The 23,601-nt window shown below is 40.1% G+C and overlaps 4 protein-coding genes, 1 long non-coding RNA gene and 1 other non-coding gene across 6 annotated transcripts; 3 read left to right on the plus strand and 3 right to left on the minus strand.

Annotated features, from left to right (window-relative positions):
• Positions 1 to 577: 577 nt before the first annotated feature.
• Positions 578 to 8,789, minus strand: casp8 (caspase 8, apoptosis-related cysteine peptidase). Its single transcript, XM_023421899.2, has 12 exons — positions 8,628 to 8,789; positions 7,752 to 7,922; positions 6,579 to 6,754; positions 6,330 to 6,435; positions 5,486 to 5,615; positions 5,334 to 5,398; positions 5,183 to 5,246; positions 4,918 to 4,976; positions 4,705 to 4,816; positions 4,401 to 4,528; positions 2,823 to 3,211; positions 578 to 1,803 (listed from the first exon to the last, which is right to left on the minus strand). Exons 2-12 carry the CDS (start codon positions 7,857 to 7,859, stop codon positions 1,668 to 1,670), a joined length of 1,473 nt encoding a protein of 490 aa, XP_023277667.1. The 5' UTR covers positions 7,860 to 7,922; positions 8,628 to 8,789; the 3' UTR covers positions 578 to 1,667.
• A 394-nt stretch (positions 8,790 to 9,183) lies between these two features.
• On the minus strand, positions 9,184 to 12,361 carry catip (ciliogenesis associated TTC17 interacting protein). The gene is made up of 9 exons (XM_023421901.2): positions 12,090 to 12,361; positions 11,706 to 11,891; positions 11,501 to 11,556; positions 11,251 to 11,337; positions 10,805 to 10,972; positions 10,590 to 10,714; positions 9,828 to 9,904; positions 9,675 to 9,742; positions 9,184 to 9,540 (listed from the first exon to the last, which is right to left on the minus strand). Exons 1-9 carry the CDS (start codon positions 12,193 to 12,195, stop codon positions 9,352 to 9,354), a joined length of 1,062 nt encoding a protein of 353 aa, XP_023277669.1. The 5' UTR covers positions 12,196 to 12,361; the 3' UTR covers positions 9,184 to 9,351.
• Positions 12,165 to 12,812, plus strand: LOC147818216 (uncharacterized). The gene is made up of 2 exons (XR_015438194.1): positions 12,165 to 12,293; positions 12,357 to 12,812. It is a non-coding gene; the product is annotated as an uncharacterized LOC147818216 (long non-coding RNA).
• Positions 12,813 to 12,978: 166 nt separating this feature from the next.
• On the minus strand, positions 12,979 to 15,462 carry LOC111666543 (caspase-3-like). Its single transcript, XM_023421900.2, has 6 exons — positions 15,321 to 15,462; positions 14,584 to 14,930; positions 14,470 to 14,495; positions 14,130 to 14,235; positions 13,485 to 14,031; positions 12,979 to 13,317 (listed from the first exon to the last, which is right to left on the minus strand). The coding sequence occupies exons 2-6, from the start codon at positions 14,921 to 14,923 to the stop codon at positions 13,179 to 13,181; spliced, it is 1,158 nt and encodes a 385-aa protein (XP_023277668.1). The 5' UTR covers positions 14,924 to 14,930; positions 15,321 to 15,462; the 3' UTR covers positions 12,979 to 13,178.
• A 299-nt stretch (positions 15,463 to 15,761) lies between these two features.
• trnae-cuc (transfer RNA glutamic acid (anticodon CUC)) lies at positions 15,762 to 15,833 on the plus strand. Its single transcript has one exon. It is a non-coding gene; the product is annotated as a tRNA-Glu (tRNA).
• A 2,959-nt stretch (positions 15,834 to 18,792) lies between these two features.
• Positions 18,793 to 23,217, plus strand: LOC111666563 (uncharacterized). Its single transcript, XM_023421928.2, has 10 exons — positions 18,793 to 18,901; positions 19,434 to 19,507; positions 20,082 to 20,125; positions 20,250 to 20,350; positions 20,475 to 20,656; positions 21,482 to 21,609; positions 21,690 to 21,834; positions 21,954 to 22,059; positions 22,544 to 22,625; positions 22,711 to 23,217. The coding sequence occupies exons 1-10, from the start codon at positions 18,813 to 18,815 to the stop codon at positions 22,774 to 22,776; spliced, it is 1,017 nt and encodes a 338-aa protein (XP_023277696.2). The 5' UTR covers positions 18,793 to 18,812; the 3' UTR covers positions 22,777 to 23,217.
• The last annotated feature ends 384 nt before the right edge of the window (positions 23,218 to 23,601 follow it).

The raw sequence follows: 23,601 nt of genomic DNA on the forward strand, positions 1-23,601 counted from the left end.
TTACTTGGTTACAGACATACGTCTTCCTGCAGCTGTTAGCAGTACTTCAAATGAGCCATATTGCTCGAAGGGGCACAATTGATCTTTCTCATTTTGTTTTTGCACTCAGGAAATTGCTGCTGTGTTCTGGCACCAAATAAATAGTTTTGCACATCATTACTCAATTGTCTCTTTATTGGTTTCTATCGAAATTTAAAACTAATGTCCTCATATGTGGACATCATTTTTCTCAGAAACTACATCATGTAAAAAGATCATTCTTTGTTGTTACACTCATCAGGTCCCAATCAGCCTAAATAGCAAAGAGAAATTAAAAATGCACACCATGCATGAGTTCGGGTCTTAGGAGGTTAACATAGTTTAAATATAGATTTACTCCTTTGCATTGATCTGAAACCAGCAGTAAAGTGTTAAATAAAGTATCTAAGGCCATAAAGTGTGATACATTTATAGAAAAAACTAATTATCCAACATTATGTAATTATAATTACCTGGACCATCTTTAATTAGAGGTGGACATAGTACTAGTAGTAGTATATATCCTCCTGGTCAAATAATACTCCAACACAAGTGAAGGTTTCTTTGTCAAGTTTTTACTGGAGTTAAAGTACTGCAGAATAAAAAGCTTGTAGCACATGAAACAAAGAACATAAAACAGCATTTGAATCAACAAAAGGAGCTATTATCGTTTTCGTATTTCTTTTTTCAAAGGCAGTGATGAAGTTTGGTTGTGGTAAACATTCAAAAGGAATCTTTCTTTATTTCTAAAACTTCAAACATGGACTTGAGATAAAGCCAAGTTGCTCTGGTGAGGAAACTTCTGCCTCATCTAATGCAGCCATCGCTGGGACACTGCCAAGTTTAATCTGAGCTGTTCAAAAAATGCAGCTGCACAACATAACCGAGGAGTCGGCTGCGATTGGTTTTTCTCCTGCGATGACCACAGTGTTTGGTCTATCACATTTAAAAAAATTAATTAAAATAAATTTCTTTGACTTAAAGCTCTGCTTCAGAGGAACAAGTACTTCATAGAAAATGTAGTTGAGTCTAAAGTAGAATACTTGTCTTTACGTGTAGTGGAGAAAAAGTCACAAGTTTAGAAACAAAAACAAACTCAAGTACAGATACTCAACTTAATGTACTTCGTTAATTTCCCCCCCCGACTTTAATATCAAAATAGTTTGTATGTAAACATTACAATTTGTCTCCCCAGTACATTTTACTGATATGTCTGTGTCTTTACTCACTTTACTTTACTGGGTTTTTACAACTAATACTGACTCCAACATCCACTAAAACAAGTAAAACTCATTTTAAAGGAAGAATAATCTTTTTTTTTTTTTTTTAATTAAATGCACTATAAATTTATTTAGTTTAAACTGAGTTCACAAGTTCTTCTACAGCTGTGGATTTGTGGTCTGTAATAATGGCACCATGAGACCATGAGAGAAAAAGAAAGAAAGTTTCATATGTTGTCTTTTTGTTTTATATTTCATAAATGACACAGGAAGACTAAAATTGAGTTCTCAGGGAAATTACAAAGACACAGACACTTTCAATTCATTTATCCATCAGTACCCTACAAAGACATCTCTCACACTCACACACACACTCACACACACGAATAATATGGCACATTTCCAGCGTAGCACTTTGTCCCGGGCGGCTCAGACATATTTGAGGACCAGCTTCTTGGTCAGTGTGTACTTGGGCTCCGGCATCTGCTTGTGTGACAGATACTCTCCTTTGCCGACCTCACGGTTCACACGGGTCAGGACAGAGAGGATATCGTCCTTCTCCTCGCTGCACAGAACACATCAGAGACACGTTACTAAAGATCAGTCTTACAATTGTAGGTATATTTTAACGTCAACATCACGTCTTCTGACTTGTCACATCAGCAGCACAAAACTAAAAGCCTCCATTTATTAACTGGCACCCAAACATTTTATCGTTAAAAGTGCATTGCAGCAAGTTTGCTCATTTGTCTTCAGCACAACAGTAGAACAAAGAGCAGGAAATACACACCTCCATTCATAATTGCACATTGGGTGATACAAAGTTTATGCAGGGCTATAGAGGGAATTATTTCAGGAAGAGTCGGTAAGTTATCAACAGGCAGTGGTTCAAGCTGGACCTCGGCTTGGTTATAAAAGACGAAGACAGCAGCTGCCTCCTGTTCCCCCTGTTTTTATTCACGGCCAGGTTGTTGACGTTTTTCCAACAGTACAAATATCAGGGGACAATAATTCACAATAAATGTAAATATTTGACCCAAACACTGATGCTGTTTGTGGAAAGGCCCACGAGCGTTTGTACTTCTACCGAAAGCTTAGAGGTTTTAATGTTAACACCTCCTTTATGAAAATGTTTTATTGATTCTGTTTTAAACATTTTCATTTATCTGCTGGTTTGGGTCATTAACCCTGAAAAACAGAAACGGGTTGGACGGCGGAGTGAGATTGTTGAGGAACTCTCGGTTCTGTACAAAGCCAGAGCCATAAAAAAAGGCTCAGTCAGTCCCGGAGGACTGAGGTCACCCGCTGTTCAGGGAGCGTAAGTTTCTTCCATCTGGCTGCAGATGCATTATGTCTAGATGCAGAACCAATAGACTCAAGAACTCATTTGTCCTTGCTACCACTGCTTTGTGTAAACTGTTTGACTGTAGGTTGGTGTGTGTGTGTGTGTGTGTGTGTGTGTGTCTGATTACTGTATTTATTTACTGCAGGCTGTGCAACAAATTGACCTTGAACCTTGAAACTGATTAATCAAAGTTCTGCCTGAACCTTTCCTCTGTAACTCTGTGTGGAGGTGTCTCTCACCTTTTTGCATATTTCATCAGCTGTCTGCACAGCTCCTGGATGTAGATGGAGCCTGTGGAAGTGTTTCGAAATGACTTGCACTCTGGCACGGTGGCCATGCCCATCAGGAAGTCAGCGTCCCAAGCCACCGTCTCGCCGTGGACAGGACCTGCATCTTCCTCCAGGCTGGGCTCTCTGACCTCCTCCTCTCCTGGTCTCGGGGGACACGGCACGGCTCCTTCCTGGTAGCTGCCCCCCTGGCACGCCTGGATGAAGAACAGTTTGGGCTTCCCGGCCAAGGTGGGGGCATTCTTACTCGTGAAGGGAGACGTCAGTTCTCGCAGTTTCACTTTCTTCTCATCGGTCCCAAAGACACATCCCTTTTCTCCATGGGAGAGCACACACACCACCTAAGATCAGAGGCAAGCACAGTTTTTAAGTTTCCAGTACGGCTCAATTTAACATGGATTTTAGATGTATCCGGATGACACCTAATAAAATTTAGCATAATTTTATATGCAAAATTCACAAATCATCACAGAAACCTGCAGGTTAACCAGGCTTTAAAAAAATTCATTGTTTGACAGGAACACCAACATTTTCAGAAATGCACTCATCCACTCTCTTGCTGAGAGTCAGACAAGACGATTGATTGTACAATGAATATGAAGCTATATCCAGCAGCTGGTTACTTTAGCTTAGCTTAGCTTAGCTTAGCATAAAGTCTGGAAAAAGGGGGGAACAGCTAGCCTGGCTCTGTGCAGAGATACAACATCTCTATTGGTCACTAATCAACATCTTTTATCTGATACCAAAGTGTAAAAATGACAAGTTGCAGGTTTCCAGGGGTTTATGTGCCAGACTATTTCAGGCTGCTGCCTGTAGCTTCATATTTACCACATAAAATTTACTTTATTTTTAGTTTAGTTTGTTTATTTATTTAATAGGGACGACGTAATTTAACATAGTTCCAGTACACGGCATGAAACTGATGTGTAGCACAGAAAGTTTATAGCTATTGCTAATTTTCAACTCTTGTCCCTAGTTGGGCTTTTACGTGTGCAGTGAAATTGAATATTGATTATCATAAAACCACAATACACTACAGATATATATGAAAGTAGAGTAAAACACTATATTGAAGCTGAAAACGGGTACAGCTTTGGTTTGCTTTCAGCCGGCACTTAACCTTTGTCGTAGAGGAATTTATATCTAGAGTTAATTAGAAAGCTGATTGTCCAAATTTAGATCTACATTGTGGTATTTTGCAGTTACTCTGTTTCTGTCTTGCATTGGAGTCTATCCGGAAAGAGACTCTGGAGCTAAACTGTTGAGACATTTATTAAATAGTTAGAGAAACCAAAGATGAATAAAACTCTCAAAACTAAGCAGATTGCACCTTTTCAGTGTGTGACTGTGATGATTTTGTCCATTACTTTCTATGCCTAATTGTATAAGGATGTGAGGGGTCTGACTGAAAATGCTTGAGCCCAGACTGTGATACAATATGAAACATGTTGATCTCCTCATCTAGCTCTCAGCAATAAACCCAAAAGAGTCACGGATGATGCTGCTCCAACGGTGTGTATTATCACTCACCAAGGCATCATGATCCAAAAAGTCCTTTTTGCCCAGCTCTGTCAGTTCACTCTGTATGCTGCCAGCAGTCAGGTTGTTGTGAACCACCACTGTAAAGCCGAGGCGGGAGAACACCGATTGCAGAACATCTGTATCATACAAAAGAGGGACAAACTGAAGAACAGCGGTGGGTTTGGTTTTTAATCGTACATCAAAACATATCTGATAAGTGTTATCTCTGACTGCCGCTGGGCCCAGCAGCTTACAGATAAACAGTACATACATAAATCAGATCACATGGCTGATCAAACGCAAGAATACATACTCGCATCCTCCTGAGTTCCCCCTCGATCTTTCAACTCTTCTCCCAAAAATTTCTCATTGTTGATGACCACACACAAACCACGGGGGTTATGATTCAGATCGTAGTACTCCATCTACAGGGCACAAGCACAACCACATAAGATACGTCATAAACATTAGTGTTCTGCTAAATGAATGAACGAGTGAAGGGGGAGGTATTTGTGCTATGTGTTACCTCATTGGCAACAGAGGAAGGCTGTCTGTTTGGTTGTGCATCAGAGTAAATCCTCTCTCCTTCAAATGAAGAATAAAAACGGTGGAAAGTTACATCCCTTAGACGAAAGTAATAATCTGAGAGTGAATATCTAAAACAGTGAGGAGGAGGAGGAGGGTTCTGAAGTTGTAGTGTAACCATACGGGGTCGTTATTCAATGGCTGTGTGTGTGAGATTGAGAATTAATTACTAATTAATTACAAATAGTAAAAAAGGAGAAGCTTACGACTGGGCCGAGTCTCAGATATCGACAGGGTGGACGGTGTTTGCTGAGAGCCGTTGTTGACCCTCTGTGGAAAGAAGCAGAGTCACAGCGGTGAGTGAAGTGACTCACTGGAGGATTCACTGTCTAAGAAGTTATAATAATATGCACACACCTGGTAATCCATACTGACACGAGGAGGAAGAGGAGGAACTCTAGTTGGATTCTGTTGGAGTACCTCTGCAAATAGTACAATTGCATGATGAATTTCACAGTAATTCGACATTTAAATATATTTGTGCTTGTGTGTGTCAGTGGGTTTCATACCGTCCATGTAGTGCTTTACAGTCAGCGCCAGTTGTTGATCAAACTCCTTCAGTACTGCATGCATGTCTTTAAGCTTTGTAGGTGACAGTAAATCAGCCTTTTCCATTTCAACAAACAAATCCAGTGCTGTCTGCAATGAAGAGAGAAGAGCGGGTTGTGTCTGTGTGTCTGCCGTTACGTTGTAAATATATAAAATCCCTGGCAGAACGTATAAATGAACAAATAAATTGATAAAGAGAGTTAAAAATAACCACGCAAGAAACAAAGTTACCAAAACCTTTTGTGGCAAAGCGGCTGCAGGGTCACAACAGTAATAAAATATTTTCAGCCGACTAAACATTACAGCATCCTAAAGCAAATATAAGTCCAATAAAAAGATAAAACCATTATTTAATTACAATTTGATGTGGGGAGGTTGTATTGTTTTGTAAAGCTAAACTGCAACTAAACTTACTGTATATTTTCCAAACTAAAATGTACATGATTGATGGATAAAAAAATTAGCAGAACCTTTTACCTTTTACTTTCACTTTTCCAATTATGAAGCTAAGAAATTGACATTGGTGATAAAACAAACAAACAATCAACTTAAATTGCAGGTAAATGTAACAGTTAACGTCGCTCTTTGGAAAAATCTGAAGTACTACATTATGTACTTGGGGGCAACAATGATGTTATGTCAATTACAGTGATGAGAATGTAACTATAACTTTAGTTCCTAATGTTGTGTATAAGATTTTTCACTCAAAAGCAAAAAGTGAAGTCGACATGTCGTCATTTCTTCTGTAACTCTGGGTGATTTAGACAAAATGCTGGAAAGGTGGGGGGGGGGGGGTGTACTCACATCGCTGGCCTCGATTTGTCTTCTGCCCAATTTGCTGCTCAAAAGAAACTTCATCTTCTCAAAATTCTCCGTAGTCATGTCCTCATATATTCGGTACAGCATCACCCTGACGGAGAAAAGGAGGAGTGAAAAAGAGGAAGAGGAGAGGGACAGACGACGAGACAACAGAGGAGGAAAAGCTGACTGCGTATTTTAATCGAGTCATATCGTCATCTCTTCTGCTTCCTGTAAATGTCTTACTGCTCGTACCTGTACGGCGACAAGGTGGGTCTCGCATCCGTTTCCTCTGGTCGCCTGCTGTCTGTCTCCAGGAGGCTGAGGAGATCTGCACGACGGATAGTGTGGAGCAGCTCAGCGAGGAAGGCGCCGTCATCCAGCAGGCCGTTCTCTTCTAGTCTCAAGAACAGCTGTTTCGCATCCTTGATCTGTTTGAGAAAAACCAAGAAACACACAAAACAATCCTTTACAACCGTTTGAGAAGTGAAACAGGATGCAACAGCGAAGACCGTCAGCAACTGTAGAGAAATGCTGTCTGATAAAAGTGTCTCCACAGACAGTGTTCCTTGGTTTTGGAAAAGCTTTATACAAATAATTATTATTAAAGTGATGGTTTGGGTTATTTGTCGTGGGGTTGTGTGAGGTACTTATCTATAGTCGGTTCACAAACTAGTTCCAAAGGAAAGGGCTGTTTGATGACAAGAGGAACTGGTGAAATATTCATAATTTAGCAACACTTCAACAGATATTAGCTTTATTCTGTGGGCATTGTTTTAGGTGGCTAAAACACATTTTTGCAGATGACCCGTCCACAGCAGCACAAAGCTTATCTTCTGTGTGTGGGAGTGCGCCGATCCGAATCTACTGCAGGTAAAACACTGACTATAGATCAATACCTCGCAAAAACCCACGTCAAATAACCCAAACTATCACTTATATAATATAGTTAGAGGTCAGGAGAAAATGGGGGGAAAATATCATTATTTGGTGAATGCGATTAGGTAGAGTGTCTGTAAGATAACTACTATTATACTATACTATACTGACTTTTAGAAAAAGTCACAGAAAACTGTAAAGGCCCAGATTTACTGGTCAACAAGAATTTATTTGTTCCTCAAAAATGGGGCTAAGACAAAAGTAGACGTAGACGGGTCCTTTTGGGAAAGTGTGTGGAGAAAGATGATGACAATGCCCCCATCTACAGGGCACGAGGGGTCACTGAATGGTTTGATGAGTATGAAGATGATAGTCACAGCCACTAGATCTAAGCTCAGCTGAACACCTATGGGAAATGAGGGGGGGGGATTGGTGTTCATCCCTCCAGAAGAGTTCGCAGACTTGTTGAATCAATGACAGGGAGCAGTGAAGCTGCTCTGGCAAGCAGGTGGTGGCCCATCATCTTACTAAGACACTTGTGGTTCTTACCCCCTCCATGCGTTTCCTGTTGACTATACCGAGACACAGGAAGCACAGCGCTGCAACCTCAGATGAGTCCAGCTCCTCGTCTATGTGGGACAACTTCAGTCTATCCATCTCAGACCCTCCCCAACCAGCACAGGCCCCGCTGCCCTGCTCAGAGCCTTCCTCGGGTCAGTGCTGTCACAGAAGCATTAATAAGGGAGACAGAGAACAAAAATAAGTCAGATATAAAAAAAAAATAAAAAAAATGAAGTGTGCATGTTCTTGAGAGGCCAAAATAAAAGCCTTTAAAACTCCATGTCTTACTCACAGACAAGTTCAAATCACAAACTGAGGCAAAGGGAAACTGCTGAACGCCCTTGCCAAAAACTGGCTATGATGATACAAATACAAATACCCAGACACTACACCCTACACTAAACAGCTCATTATTACACGACTAAATACCACCTCTACTTGATGTAATGACATAAAGATGATAGGAATGTCACTAGTGACTTATTGATTACCTTTAAAACCCTTCATGAATCATATGGAGTCTGCGGCCCTCAAGCAGGAAACTATCGACTGTTTCCCGTAAATGCATGTAACTACAGTAAAGTAAAGTCGGGTGTGTGAGCGTGTATTTATATTTATATGATGCTGTATACCTGTTTTAAATAGTCACTTTCCTTGTTTAGTTCTTGCTGTTTTATTTCAAAATTTCTTTTTCTGAGTGATATGTAGTCACAGCCTGTACGTAGCACAAGAAAACTGTAGTGAAGTTAATATTACCCTTCAGTCAACAGTCTTTAACTTTTGAGTTACTTCATAAACAACATAGTTATCTAACACTTACAGCAACTAAAGGTGTGTCACGACGTTAAAAAAAACAAAACTTACCGTTGTTGTTTTACTTTTCAGCCGCTAACGTCCAAAAGGTAAAACGATTCGTCTTCACCGGTTCAGTAAAACTTTGGTCGTTTATCGAAAAATATAAACGAGTTACGTCTAAATCTAGTTACATCTAAAGTCCTTGCTTGCTTTGGTACGTACTTGCCGGTTTCTGGTGCGAATGGTTTCATTTTCAGACAAGAGGTAAGTAATTTTCTAGCGGAAGTTATCACCTCACTTCCGCTTCGTATCAAAATAAAAGCCTCGTAAACAGACAACAATGACGCAGCTTGATTTAAAACACTTTATTTGCGCTGAGAAAGTCATAGTTCTGGTTGTCCTACTTGAAAACAGTCCTGACCTATTTGGTGAAGGTTAGCACGTTATTGATCATGTAAAAAAAAAAGCTTTGTTTTACATTTCGTGCTTTTGTTTTTAAAGTCCGACCGGTTTAAAACCAAACCCCTTTTTGATTTTTTTTTTGACAGTTTTAATTTCCCATTGTTCAGACATGTTTTGCCCTGACAAGTCTGACAGGATACTGAAACAAAAACCAAACTACAAACACTGTTTGAACCAATTCATTTGATCAGATCACTACAGGTCAGGTGAAGTCTCAGGTGTGAAGGTTATTGTTCTCAGTTACACTATACACTAATTTCTAAACTTCAGCATAAGTTAAAGTGATAAATAAAAGTCTGGAAAGACAGTTTTGAGCTTATGAGATGAGTTTTCAGAACGGTGAAGCTTTAAGACTTGATTCTGGAGGACGGCGGGCAGAAAACGGGAGGAAGTACTCTCTGGCAAACTGGAAGACATCATCTGGTTTTCTCAGCAACAAGAACTGCAGGAAGTCAGATATGAGGGCACGGATCTCTGGATGTTGTCTCAGGTACGAGTCATGGTCTGCCTTCAGCTCCTCCTGCCACGCACACACACACACACACACACACACACACACACATTTATACAACATGAGATGTATGAGAGGAAACATTATTATTCAGGTACAGTCAATATGAATTAAGCCAGTTTCAAACATTAAACCAGTTTCACCTTTCTGTCCAGGAACTTAGAGTGCATCTGCATGTCTTCTTCCCAAACCAGGGGCATCTTCTCAAAACCTAACATTCGCACACACACACATACAAACAACGTCACTGACTCTGTTTCGTTAGAGAATCAGCTTTAATATGTGGGAATGGTTACCCTTTTCTAGCTGTGATGGCAGCTGCAGAAGCCTCATGGTGACTGGTGATCCCACCTGCACTCTGCTGGCCAAGTGCCTGATCAAAAACAAACAGGGATTTTACAGCATCAAAGTTATAAAGGCACTTGTTGTGATTGCAGGTTTTCTCACTGGTAGCCAAAAAGTACGGCATGCACACGTACGAAGAACAACTCGACTCACAGGCAGAAATAAACTGAATGTGAATTTGTTCTGTCTATTTCTCTCTCTCTCTCTCTCGCTCTCTCTCTCTCTCGCTCTCTCTCTCTCTGCACAGCTTAAGCTTAAAAAATAAATTGTTTGTTTGCTGTTGATGTCATGTCTTGATGTGCACTTCTGATGCTCAGTGGCAGCCAAGTGGTTTCTTATTCAGTAATACATGTGCAGTAATTTTTCTAGGCCATGTAAATAATTTACTAAACCCAAACCTACTTCGATATGCATTTTTTTGACCTCATATAGTTACACTTATGCAGCAAGTAAAATACTTTGTTGTTTATTAGTGTCCTCTGGAGTAAACCTCCACATAGCTGATGTGGCACCTCATTGAACCTGGATCTGCCTGTGACATGTGACACAATCTATCTGACTAATCTGCCTTTGTGGCCAGGCAATAACATACTTGTCTCAATACGTGTCTTCAAATCAGTATGAACAGCAATCATAAATTCTTCTGTCTCTAAATCCTCCAAAACCAAAGCAGTTGTTAAAGTCTGCCAGATTTAAATTGAGATCGAATTTACCCATCATCCAGGAAGTAGCACTGCCAGGTGGTGGGGCTGTCCTCCACAGAGTGAGCAATCCTCTCCATCCCAAATACCTCCACGGTCTCACCCCCAACCTCCAGCTGCTTCAGACCCAGCTCACTCTGAACACAGACAGACAGATAAGCTGAGTCCTCTCCTCAAACAAGTCACTGACTGACCAAAAAAAGGCTCACACAGACGTAAATACTCACAAAGGTGGTGTGCATGATGTGTAATCCCTGGTCGAAGGAGATGAAGGTCATGTGTTCTGGCGTCTTCTTCCTCAGAGCGATCAGGCGCATCAGCAGCAAGATGGAGCCCTCTGTTACCAGCCCTCTTAGGACAGACGTGGGATAAGAAGCAGTCTCCTTCGTCACCTCCTGCACACACACATTCAAACGATTGCACCGTCCCAGGTTTGATTTCTCCAAGCAACAATTTATGCGTGGTAGTAATAAATTGTAACATGATGATATTAAACATCTGAGTGTGGATCCCAGTTTTGTAAAATGGTAGCAACCTTGTTTAACTTTGGTTGTTGTCTCAGATTTTCAGAACATATTAGCTTCTATTTAACATAGAAATATTGACGAGGCCTGGGGCTGCTGTTTTGTTAGGATTTCCGGCAGTTGACACACTCTGTGGTTTCTCCTCTCACCTCTCCAACAGTGGTAACTTTATCAATCACCATCTGCCCGTCGTGCTGCACCATGTAGCACCTCTTGTCCAGACTGTGGCCTTCAAGCTGGAGTTTGTGTGTTTAAAGGCAGGAAATACAATTTAAAATCAGCAATCAGAGATATTTTGCATAACAGTGAACGTCTGATAAGGGTGCAGTGTTTTCAGTTAGTGCAACAACTGATATATGTGTGTGTGTGTGTGTGTGTGGGCAGCTTGGAGTGGCTCACCTTGACATACTCATGGTAATCTTCCTCCAGCACCTCCAGGTCAGTAGTCAGGTAAGCTTAAATTGTCAATAAAGACAAAGCAAAGAATATGAATTTAAGGTAAACTGACATCTGTAAAAGAATAAAACAGTGGAGATCAACCTGTCTGGACAGTCCCTTTCACCTGCCTCCTGTCACCTGTCACCTGTCACCTGTCACCTGTCACCTGTCACTGTTGTTCCACAGGGGGAGCCGTCAATGGCTCCTTGGCTCTGAGCGTGCAGCAGCAAACAGGGCTGCTGGACCCTCCGGGCAAACTCCACCGTCACACTGAACTTCCCCAGGTCTCTGCCGCCCTCTGACACAGTCACCAGAGAGTCCGGGAACACACACTTCTGCAGCTCTGCGGGCTCTGAGGAAAAAGTGGAGGAGACTTTAGGTTTGGACAAAAGTAAATACTGCTAATTGCTCGCACGTAACGAACGGCGCCATTGCTGGTGCAACTGAAGATACGTCAAAACCAGGTGGTGCTAACTCTCAGAGGTGTATTAGTTCTGTCTCCTGTTGACACCCCAGACTGTCCTAGAAAGTAAACTGACAACCAACTCACCAACGCTGGACATGAATGTGATCGCTGCGTCCGACGCCTTCAACTCCTCTCCGTGGCTGGGTCCTTCAGTCCCCGCAGGAGCCTCATCTTCCGGCGGGGCTTCCATCGTTGTCGCTGCCTTCACCTAAGGCAGATACCTCTGGCTGTAAAATAAGTCTCCACCTAGTTGGAACAGCTTCACAAGACACACCTTTGTTGCGACAGGTAGGTTGTTTTTATCATTTTATGGCAAAAAGGTTTTTTTTTTTGATGGACTTCTCTGTGTAGCCTCTACAGATATGAAAAAAAGACGACGAGCAAACCCGAGTTGTCATGGAAACGACGCTGCAGTACCGTAAAGACGATTAAAGCTGCGCAAGCAAGCTACCGTATTTCCTACCAACGAAGTGTCACAAAAGATCCTGCAGATCAACAGCGTGTGGAAGTCCATTTGCATCAGAAAAAAAGTTCTTTATAAAAAATAAAATGTCAAATTTGAGATGTACTAAATCAGAATAATGATATACAAATTTAAATTATGACATTATGAGTCACATGATTAAAGAAAACGGCCTTTTAACATCGAAAAGGGAAGTAAAGAAACAGTGATAAAATGTTTTTTCACTGTCAAATTGCATATTAGTCCATAATGTCATTATTGTTGACGAGTTTTTCTTTTTTACATTATCCATATAAATGTGTTAAAGCTGTATTGGTTTTGTCTCAATAAAATATAAACATGAATGTTTAGTCTAAAGTGTTGAATAATTTCTATGAGAGATAGAAATTTAGTTAAAAATTTTATTTTTAAAAAACTTTTCTGTATGTTTTAGATTTATTCATGAATACAAATATACATGACATTACAGTTATATTAATAACTCATTTCTTAGACTTGTTGAGCCACCAGTGATTTTCATGTTGTGAACTTTATTCTCTGATTCAAGGATGTGATACAATATAAAAGACAAAGATCATAAAAAAAATAAAGATTCAGGAAGATAAAAATACATTTAAGAAAAACTGTCCCTTGAGTTAATTATAAATCCTTAATTAAGACTTTAAGTATACTGTGTTTGCATGATTTCTGGACATTTAGCTTCTGGTGAGCTATGGTGACAACACAAGCCTCTTCCTCAGGGTAAACCTAACTTCAGGCATCTGCTTTTTTGCTCCAGGTTTGCTGCTGGCCTCCTTCTGGCTGACTTCATCGTTCACACGTTGGAGGATGGTGGTGATGTCTTCACGCCTAAAACAATATAGAGGGCACAAAAACATTACTGTCCCTATCACAATACAGATTTTTCAACTAAAGTGTACAGTGTATGTATACTGTATACTGCAAAGAAACGATTATATCATCACATCTACAAAATATTGCAAATTTTTTGATATTTCAGTCAGTTTTATATTTACCTCTGACAGCCTTCCTTTAGCTGCTGACACACAGACTGGATGAACCAGCTCCCATCGGTTTTGTGTCTAATTGCTGCATAATCTTCAACAGTGGCAATAGCAACCAGAACATCAGCCACTTCAGGGATGAAAGGTGAAGGACAATCATCATCCTCCAGATCTTGTAATAACACTCCAGGCTGTATCTGCTGGCCCTGACAGGCCTGGATCAAGAATAGTTTAGGCTTGCCGGTGAGGGGTGACTTGTCAGTCGCCTTGAAAGTTCTAGTTATTTGTTTAATGGAGAGGGGCTCCCGATCAACCCCTAAGACTACACCCTGTTTTCCGTGGCTCAGAATACAGCAGACGAAGGCGTCTCCATGTACAGGAGCCTGATGACGATCAATGAATCCGGTGCCAAACCACTCCTTAAAATTGAATTCCTCCGGCTGGGACTGGTCCCTTGGAGAAGCAAGGTACTTCAGTACCTGAGCCATCTGGTCCTTGGTTTGGTCTGTACACATCAGCACTCTGAACCCCAGCCAGCTGAACACCTTTGCCAAACTTTCTGCAGGAAATATAATTTTAAGAAACTCAGAAAAGCTTCAAGCACCAACAAACAGGACAATGGTGTAAGACAGTGAAGCTGTCTATTCCATAACATACCAGCATCTTTGTTGGTTCCACTTCTATTTATGCCATCTGTGAAATTCTCATTGTTTATGATCAAGCAGAGGCCGACAGGCTGGCTATTCAACTGGTACTGTTCCTCCTGGAAACAATGGAAACAATTTAACACAGACACACAGAAACTTTTAATTACGAGGCAACTTCATTGTCTTCACTAGTTTAAATTTCCATTACATAATTACAAAGCTATTATGGTAATACAGGCTAATAAGCATGTGTCTTGAGTCTTTGAGATGAAAATATATCCTGTGATTATCTGAGGAAAATGTATGTAGTACATATGGTGTGCTATTTGATTATAATATAAAGACCTCACCTTATTTTGCCTCTTGCTCTCAACATCTGAGGAAATCAGAGCGAAACAGAATTATACCTCCAAATATAAAACTGAGGACTGTTTGCTAAAGGTTTAAAACCTTATGTCATGTACCATCGTTGTCTGCTGAACAAGCCTGGGTGGGCTCAGGTAAAAGGCAGGTGTCATTCAGTCGTATGTCCTTGAGCTCAGGGAAAGTTGTCTCAACATCTTCGTCAGTTTGCAGGAGGTTCAGGAAACTCTGGCAGCATTTCTCTCCTTTATTCATGATCTTATCCACAAGCTCAACCACGTGCCCCTCTACATCTTCTTTGTTGATGCTTTTCAGGTTGTTGTACTCCCGTTCAGTTATCAGGTTTTTCTCTATAACTTTGTTGAGGATCAGCCTGTAATCTCCACACAAATGCTTCTGAATGTCCGTTTTATTGCGCCTCAATGTGCCTTTGGCTGACATGTTGAATCTGAGATTGCACAATAGAAAGTAAAAACACGATTATTCAATAGAAAAGACGTGAATGAACTTGTTCTCTCTTGCTTACAGGAAAGTACACCTCAATAGTAAGATTTTAAATGCCAAATACATTTACGAGCGTCACTTTGGATTAGTAGTATGTATTCAGATTGAGTAAATATGGCGTTTTATGTATGTTAACTGTTACTAGCTATTAATAAGTCAAGCTAACTTTCGTCATTTTCGGTATTTGTGTCCATCACGTCCTACACACTGAGGTTTCACAGTCACAGTTCAACCTAGCTAACGTGAACCCCTTTTCTCCGATCACACAAAATGTCTTAAATTAACGAGTGGACTTCGAAAACATATGAGCATATAGCGAAGATTGTTAGCTTACTGTCAGGAAGTCTTCCCTCCAAATGGCACTTTCAGGTGGACTGAGCTGAGAAGCTGACTTCATTCAGTATGTTGCTAGAGACGCGGGTTTGGTTTGTTGAGTGTGAAGTGTGTCCACCACCTAGTGGAAGAGTAGGAGTGGCTTCCTCTTGGAGGGAGTAGTAGTAATAACAGAAACCGCCAGTAGCAATTTGATGTGATGTTTTGTTCCGCCATTGGCCACAGGTGGCAGTGATGAGTCTGTTCGTCACCAGCACAGCAGAGGGAAGCGAAGAAGAGAAACCAGTAACAGACGAGCTACTTAGAGGAAAGGACTCAGCTTAATGTGGAGAGTTTCTAGGGTTTTCTAGGGAGTGGGTAGGTGTCACAGCAGCAGCATCACAACCATGTAGTGAAGTTTTATCATCTAGAAATTATATGCAGTCGCATCCACGAGCGGCTCTCCCTGGTGGTCTAGTGGTTAGGATTCGGCGCTCTCACCGCCGCGGCCCGGGTTCGATTCCCGGTCAGGGAACACCTTTTATGTTGAAATTCGAGGCACAAATGAAAACCAACTATGCTATGGATTACACTTTCATTAATATCTACATTGACTTGTGTCCTTTATAATAACAAATCCTGACAGAACTGTATTGCACACCGATTTGTCTCTGTTTTTTTGGCCTACTCTCAGTGATATAAATGTCTTATAAATTTTTATATGACTTATTGCAGATCTGTTGTATTAGACTGCGTTAGTTTTAGCTAGGTGTACTTAATAAACTTGGAACAGAGTGTATATGAAATTATGTTAATCAATGCTTGTGTTACTCAGTTGGTTCCCAGAGGAGTGATTTGTTTCTCTTATCCTGCTTTGCTGAGGCCAAATGTTATGCTGTGCTACACAGCTGCAGCCGGGAGCTGGCAACGATCCAGCGTCCTGCACAAGGACACTTAGCAGAGAGAGCAGGTGTTGTCAGACTGGCTTGATGCCGCACTATCAAAGAATAATCTCCTTTCATACCTTTTTATAATCCCTAGGCATGAAGCCATGATACACACACTATTAACTGTTTTGTTAGACCTCTTTATGTGATTGTTGTGATCAAGTCAATAGATCAGTGCTGGGTGTAACTAGTTACACCCAGCACTGACCAGCGATGCAATCTATTTGTCAACCACTTAGCTGAAGTGAAAACCATTTGAGTGTCTTGCTATGGCAAACTACCCCTTACCTTTATTCCTCACACTATTGACCCTCTGAACACCAGACATGTAGCACTAAACATGAACCAGAACTCCTGGTCTAACTGATATTTTTACTGGCGGCATGTTTTATATACAGCTGGTTCACTTTTCGAATGCACCTTCCCCATTATGATCTGACTGCATATCAATTGACCAGTCCTTAAATACAAACATGTAGATAATTGGAGGAAGATTGTGCCCGAATGAGAGAGAAGTTGCAGCTCAGACAAACACAAGGCAGTTAAATGAGAGTCATCCTAACAGGTAAACAGATGTATGTAAAGTAAAGAAACTGTAGCCAAGATTTAAAGAATGCCCCAGTGCATAAACATGAATTATATATTTTTCTGTATTTTTCTGTTTTATTTAATTTTATTTCCTTCCTTCATGAGGCCAGGAATAAATTTCAGGTGAGAAAATACTAAATTATTATTAATTAATTATTGTGGACTATTTTATTTATTGTTTGATTTTATTTAAAATTTTTATTTATCAATTTTATTTAGATGGTTACTAATTTAATACTTTTTTTAAAATTCACAAATTTTATTAAAATGTTACTAATTTCGCCATTTTTTAAATTTTATGTAAAAGGTTTATGTAAAAAGTGGAAACTTTTTTTTTTTTTATAAAGGGAAACTTTACTTTCAAAAGCTGTTAGTGTGGGTGTCAGGAAGCTCTCACCTTTATCCAAATCTTTATCATTATTATTCACATCAAAACATGTGTCTTCTTGTCTTCTTGAGGATTTGTGTGATTAATTTTTAACTTATTCTTCTCATTCACACTTTTCATAATGGAAGTCAATGAGGAAAACTTTACTGTTTTCTTCAGCTTCCTACTTCGTCATACTTTATGCTAGAAACATCACTCAAACTTTAAATGGGTTTCAGAATTTAATTTTTATTTTAGCTTAAGTTCAGCTTGTTGATATTTATTGTACTTTTTGAATTGATGACGTTTTAATCTTTTTCCGATCGTTTTCAAACTTCTCGACCGTTTCAGTGGAAATGTGATGTCACCCACTGATGCTGAGAGATGTCTTCATCTTTTCTGTCGTCTTTCTTTTCCTTTTCAGCTTTCATAATCAATGTATAAGACAAAACAATGAGAAACCTTTTCTCTTTTATGAAGTCCTCCTTTTATTGCGACAAGACCTGTGGTTTTTGAGTAATGCGGTCAAAGCCACAGAGTAATGTCTAAATCTCTAACTGAGCGAGATGGAGAAATTCTCGTCAAGATGAAGATGAAGGCAGTGTTTAACTCACTGTGACTCCTTCATTATTATGAGTACGTACACATATTATACAGCAGTGTCTTCAGTGAAGCCTCCGGTTGCTGGAGCTGAGCAAATGTCTCAATATGACTTATAGTTTTTGAGCAATAGACCATTTTGTGAGATGTTTTCTAAAGTGTCAGTATTCCTCCCAAGAGGTTAAAGAGACATGTAAGTGGTTACACTAACAATGCAGCTGTTTCCCTTCTGTTTTCAAACATTAAAAGTGATTAATTTCTATTGAAGCCACATGTCTGTCTTTTCCTTCCGTTACCTTTCTTTCTTCTTCTTTTACTGTCATCTTTCTTCTTCTTTTACTGTCATCTTCTTCTTCTTTTACTGTCATCTTCTTCTTTTACTTTCATCGTTCTTCTTCTTTTAATGTCATCTTTCTTCATTAACAATGATTCAAACAAGTTAGGTGATTGTGAAACTGAGCCTCTTCTAAAACATATTGTATGCAGCTGTTACGACTGTTATTACTGTTAATTCTGTCCTCCATGATTAGTTCCACTGTCAACAGCAGTACATGCTGTGAATACTGTTAATGCTTCAAAAAGTACTAGTAGTACTTCTGTTATTCTGACTGGAATACAACTTACTTTTTGTATGACTTTCTTTCTTTCCTGCCTCCTTCCCTCCTTCCTTCCTTTATTTCCTCTATTAAGGAGGTTATGTTTGTTGGTTTGTTTGTTTTTCAGCAGGATTAAGCAAAAATGGGGAAAGGGCATAGGACATAAAATTTACTTCATTTACTTCCACAGTTTCTTTTGTCCTTCTTTCCTTCCTTCTAATGACAATTCTTTCTTCCTTTCTTTCTTTCTTTCTGTCTTTCTTTCTTTCTTTCTTTCTTTCTTTCTTTCTTTCTTTCTTTCTTTCTTTCTTTCTTTCTTTCTTTCTCTATATCTTGCAGTGTATTTATAAGAGAGTCAGAATGAAGAAACAGAAAGAAACCCTGGTTTCCTGAAGCTCTGTACAGTACGTGACGTCATGCGTCGTCTTTCCCCAGAAGCGTCTTCTGTCTGGCTGAAAGCACTCGAAGAACCTCAGTCAGTGACGGAGAGCTGGACCAGCAGAAGGTAACGGCTTCTTGTCCATGCTATTTGCAGTAGGCTATCACTAATATGTACTGGGAGGATTTGTGTTAGATTTCATTCATAAGAAAGTTTACACACAGAGGAGATAACATTTCATGCGTACATCCATTTATCATTTTTCAGAGAGATAGTGTAGCTGAGTGTATAAATCCTTTTTTTTTTTTCTTTTTCTGTTTTTCTAGAAAAATGTAAAACCCTTGTAGGTTGAGGTAATGTGAACACATTGTTCAAACTCAGACTCAAATGTGACAGAGAGGAGAATTAACAGTCATATGAGGAAAGCTGTTTGTTTGTAGTTGCTGTTTTACTGGCGGCCAGCCTCTACATGTAAGTACTCCAAAAGGGGAAGTATGAAAAGCCAGGAAATTACTTAGAGTGGACGAAGTAAAACAGCTTCTCAATTGTTACTGTATGTAGCCCAACATTGTTTCTCGTTAGTATGTATTCATGTATGTCTCTCTTTCTCCCTCTCTCTCTCTCTCTCTCTCTGTGCGTGTGTGTGTAAAATCTGTAGGTTGGTAATGAAGCTGTTTCTTGTCCATCCAGTATTTTGGTCCTGTTTCCTGGTTTTATGGGACTTAACAAATGGTGGGTGACTTTTGACATTTATACAAACTACTCTCTCTCTCTCTCTCACACACACACACACACACACAGAAACAATTAAACCTAATTGTTACCTGAAATCAAAACCCTCAAACAAAATGTCCAGTGCTGAAATGTCCTGGTTTCGATTGTTTAGACCTAAAACACACACACACACACACACACACACACACACACACACACACGCACACACCCACACACACACACACACACACACAGTACACCGTGCTTTACTCATCCAATGCTTTTACCTATCTTTCTTTGATCTGGGTGGTGCTGCGGTGCGTTATCTTTAACCAGTTTCCTCCATCACTAAAAATACCCTAATTTCTGATGAATTAAACCGAAGAACTGGTGTGCTGCCAAAGAGTTGTGCGACACATTTTAATTTTGACTTAATTTTGGCAGACTTGCACTGAAGCTCACGTTGGTCTCCACTTTGCTCTGTGTGCGCTCTCACAGTTGGAACTTGAAGATCCAGATAAGATTAACTTGTGTTTTCCCTCGTGCTACACGTCTAGATGTGCTATATGAACAATATGTTCTCCTTTCACAGAGACAGAGGGCATCAATCAGGATGTCTGTCTGGAGGAAAACGATGTGAGAATCAAAATGCTCTTTTGACTTCCAAAATTTCACAGACACACCAAAAGCTTGTTGCTTAACTAGAGATTTATATTTTGATTTGTATATCTTGTGCTTTGTGCTTGTGAAACTGTTTCAGTACGCACGTGATGCAAACTTTACCTGCCACTATTACCCAACAAATCTACTCAACTGCTCCTGGTCATTCGACGCTTCACAGGAGCTTTCTGCCCACATCAGGTACTCGTGTTTTAATCATACATTACCAAAGGTTTGATCAATACCATTTAAGACATCTAAAATTAACATATTTACCAGACAGGTTTGCTCAAATGCGCAACTCTTTTTCTCTCTATTCATCCAGTATTTGTGATGATGACGATGCAGTGATTCCCTCTCTGAGCCAATCGTCTAATGAAAGAGTCGGATCAATGTCTTTGACTGTGCAGCGGCATGAGGCGGCATTTATGGTAATCCAGTTCAACGTGTCCCTGGACGGCAATTGGACAGTCAAAGCCTATGCAACAAACGACATGGACCAAATAGGTAATACTCCCGGGCTCAAACACAGTTGTCGTTGCATGTGCAAATGATAATGGTCTTCAGTGGCACCCACGGTTTGAATTGTGGACTGTCGGTTCTGTCGGCTATGCAAAACGTGAGATTGTTCCGGAGCCCCTTTGGGACGTCACTTGTTTGTTTGGAGGCTGGTTTTCAGAAATCAGCCTGCTCAGATTAGTAAACTGTAAAGTGTGTATCATGTATCTGAAAGGCAAGGAGTCAAGTTGTGTCCTTTTCCTTAACGGCACTGTAGACACTTTGAATTGGTTGTACAATCGGTTGATCTTTGGAAGTTATTTCAAGTTAAGTCAGTCAATTTATAATTTTTAGAGGCGAGCCAAAGCTTTTTTAATTCATCGTGAGGGAGAAATTAATGCCTGTACAAGATTTCAGTAGCAACACTTCACTCAAAACGGAAAGTCGTGAGGATTCGTCCTCTGGGAAACACGAATGTCTCATGAACGTCTCCTTTGAATTTTACAACCAACAAGAGACACTGAAGCAAAGTTAAAGTAAAAATTTTAAGTTTTTCTGACACATATATACACATCACACACACACACACACACACACATACACACACATATAATTGTGATTTTCTTTGCAACTTTATTCCCATAAACATTACAGTACGACTTTATTCTCAGAATCCCACCAGCCACCTTAAACTATGACCCCATTTTTCTACATCTATAGTTCAGATTTATTTTAAGCTGGAGGTTGAGGTTAGGTTTAGGTTGTATATTTTAGAGGGTCCGCAACAGACCTTCAGACTGAATTTGACTGATTTTGTGGATTTGTGTGTCACAGAGGTCGTGTCCCCACCCTCTAACATCTCTGCAACAATCAAAGATGGCAACCTGTTGGTGACATGGAGTCCACCCTACAATAGATCAAAACCCAGTTGCTTTGAATACCTGCTGGACCTGGGTGACCAGGTACAGTATACAGATTGTATTATTGTCTGGTGCACATAACAACAGGAATAAGGAACAAGATTTTAATCTTTTCATAACAGGAAAAACCCATACCCTTGAAGGGCGAGGTGTCTTATACAGAGCTGAATGTAGATCCCACTCGCACCTACAGGCTGAGGATGAGGGCGAGGAAGAGCCACTACTGTTCTGGATCTGCTCAGTGGAGCGAATGGAGTCCCACCATCAGTGAGTGCTGCTTGTTGAAGTCGTCTCCAGTGGATACAGTCGATACACTCACACTTACATAAATGAACGCAAACAACCTCATTACAGTGATGTCCATCTTCATGTGCATCTGTGTGTAGCGGTGGAACAGTCTGTTGAAAAATTCAGCATTCTGTTGATCGTGTCGATTTCACTTGGAATACCCATGATCCTCCTGGCTGTGCTGCTGCTGGTGCGCTATCAGAGGTACTGCTTCTTTCTCTTACTCAATGACTAACCTGTTGACAGATTACACATACATGCATATATATACATATATACAGTATATATATTTATAACATGCAAGTGCTTAGTACCAGTATATATGTATGTGCAAGTGAAGAATTCAGTTTTGGCGTAGTGGTCCCTGACTCTCCGCACTCACATACTGACATGCTCACATTCATACAGATCCTCGCAGACTTCCTATTCCTCTACACATTCCTTTTTTTTTTCAAATCAACTTCAGTGAGCTGCTTTTGACGTGATACATAAACTCTGTCCTCTCTATTGAATGTGAAACTGACCAGTGTCAGAAAGTCGTGACCCCGACGTCACAAGAGGTGAGAAAACAAAGGGCAGAGCTGTACAAGTGGTGGTAGAAAAGCCACAAAACATACATCCTTAACTTCCTTCCTTAGAGTGTGTGTGTGTGTGTGTGTGTGTGTGTGTGTGTGTGTTTGTGTTTCAGGGTGTCCGAACTTCTGTTTCCTCCAATTCCTCGCCCGCCGCCAAAATACAAATTTTTCCTGGAAAGAAATGACACATTCAATGTAAGTACACGGCCCTACTGCAAACACATGAGCTCACATCACACACTCACCCCTACCACAAACACTTGCTGTGCTATTGTTCCAGTTCTCCTCTCCTGCCCTGCCACCGAAGGCTGAGGAGGAGATCACAAAGGTGGAGGACGCAGAGTAAAAACAACCTCCAAAGACATTTTAAAAGCAGAATGGAGAGGACGCTTTGAAATGTAATGAATGTCTGAGGTCTAACTATTTTAATATGAAATTTCCATTCAGCTAAATGTGTTGAATGCATGGATATGTGTGTGGGTGTGTATTTATGTGGAAATTGTGTTTTTTTTATAGCATCATATAGTTCTAATTAAAACACTTGTTCTGCCTGAACTTGCTGGTTAGTTGGTCCTGAAGTATCTAGTCCTTTTACAAACTGTGTGTAACTTGTATTCGTGTGTAAATAACCCTCATCTTCTCTTTTAATATCAAATGAAATGTAATTATAAAATGTTGAAAAGGAGAAAAAAAAGGGGGGGTGGGGGTGGATACAACCAGTGTTAAATAAAATGTGAATCCAACAAAAAGGCTTAATTAAATAAAGGTTTCATGAACTTGAAGCAAAGGTTCAAAGGTTTTATGCAATTTTCTTATTGACTTTTCATGTCTGTCCGTTGAATATGAAGCTACAGCAGCCAGTTAGCTTAGCTTAGCATATAGACTTGAAATAGGGAAACAGTTTGCCTGATGCTGCCCAAAGCTCCACCGACCCCCAAACTGTGGAAACTCCAGGAAACAATCAGGCAAACTGTTTTTACACTGTTGTTTTTTGTACATATTATACAAACAAGATATAGTGTCTTAAGAGTGAGCTTTTGTTTGTTTGTTAGCTTTTTAACAAGCCATGCTCCTGTGTCCACTCTTCGTGCTAAGCTAAGCTAACCAGCTGATGGCTGTAGCGACAGATATGAGAATGGTATCAGTTTTCACATTTAACTCTAGAAAGCAA

The sequence above is a fragment of the Seriola lalandi genome, unplaced genomic scaffold (genome assembly GCF_002814215.2).
Source record: "Seriola lalandi dorsalis isolate HSWRI2012SDOR001 ecotype SW California unplaced genomic scaffold, Sedor1 jcf7180002054677, whole genome shotgun sequence".
In the NCBI taxonomy this organism is placed as follows: Eukaryota; Metazoa; Chordata; class Actinopteri; order Carangiformes; family Carangidae; genus Seriola; species Seriola lalandi.

Bases quoted from the DNA above. Each gene is read 5' to 3' on its own strand.
- casp8 (XM_023421899.2), bottom strand. From the start codon at position 7,859: ATGGATAGACTGAAGTTGTCCCACATAGACGAGGAGCTGGACTCATCT. The intron at 5,247-5,333 runs GTGTGTGCATAT...TTCTTTCCACAG, and splicing joins GTGTCAGTATGGATTACCAG to AGGGTCAACAACGGCTCTCA. The intron at 3,212-4,400 runs GTGAGTGATAAT...CTCTGATCTTAG, and splicing joins TTTTGGATCATGATGCCTTG to GTGGTGTGTGTGCTCTCCCA.
- LOC111666563 (XM_023421928.2), top strand. From the start codon at position 18,813: ATGCGTCGTCTTTCCCCAGAAGCGTCTTCTGTCTGGCTGAAAGCACTC. The intron at 22,060-22,543 runs GTACTGCTTCTT...TTTGTGTTTCAG, and splicing joins CTGCTGGTGCGCTATCAGAG to GGTGTCCGAACTTCTGTTTC. The intron at 22,626-22,710 runs GTAAGTACACGG...CTATTGTTCCAG, and splicing joins AAAGAAATGACACATTCAAT to TTCTCCTCTCCTGCCCTGCC.
- LOC111666543 (XM_023421900.2), bottom strand. From the start codon at position 14,923: ATGTCAGCCAAAGGCACATTGAGGCGCAATAAAACGGACATTCAGAAG. The intron at 14,496-14,583 runs GTACATGACATA...TGATTTCCTCAG, and splicing joins TTGTTCAGCAGACAACGATG to ATGTTGAGAGCAAGAGGCAA. The intron at 14,032-14,129 runs GTATGTTATGGA...TATTTCCTGCAG, and splicing joins TGGAACCAACAAAGATGCTG to AAAGTTTGGCAAAGGTGTTC.
- catip (XM_023421901.2), bottom strand. From the start codon at position 12,195: ATGGAAGCCCCGCCGGAAGATGAGGCTCCTGCGGGGACTGAAGGACCC. The intron at 11,557-11,705 runs GTGACAGGTGAC...TGACAATTTAAG, and splicing joins CTGTGGAACAACAGTGACAG to CTTACCTGACTACTGACCTG. The intron at 11,338-11,500 runs GTGAGCCACTCC...CACAAACTCCAG, and splicing joins ATTACCATGAGTATGTCAAG to CTTGAAGGCCACAGTCTGGA.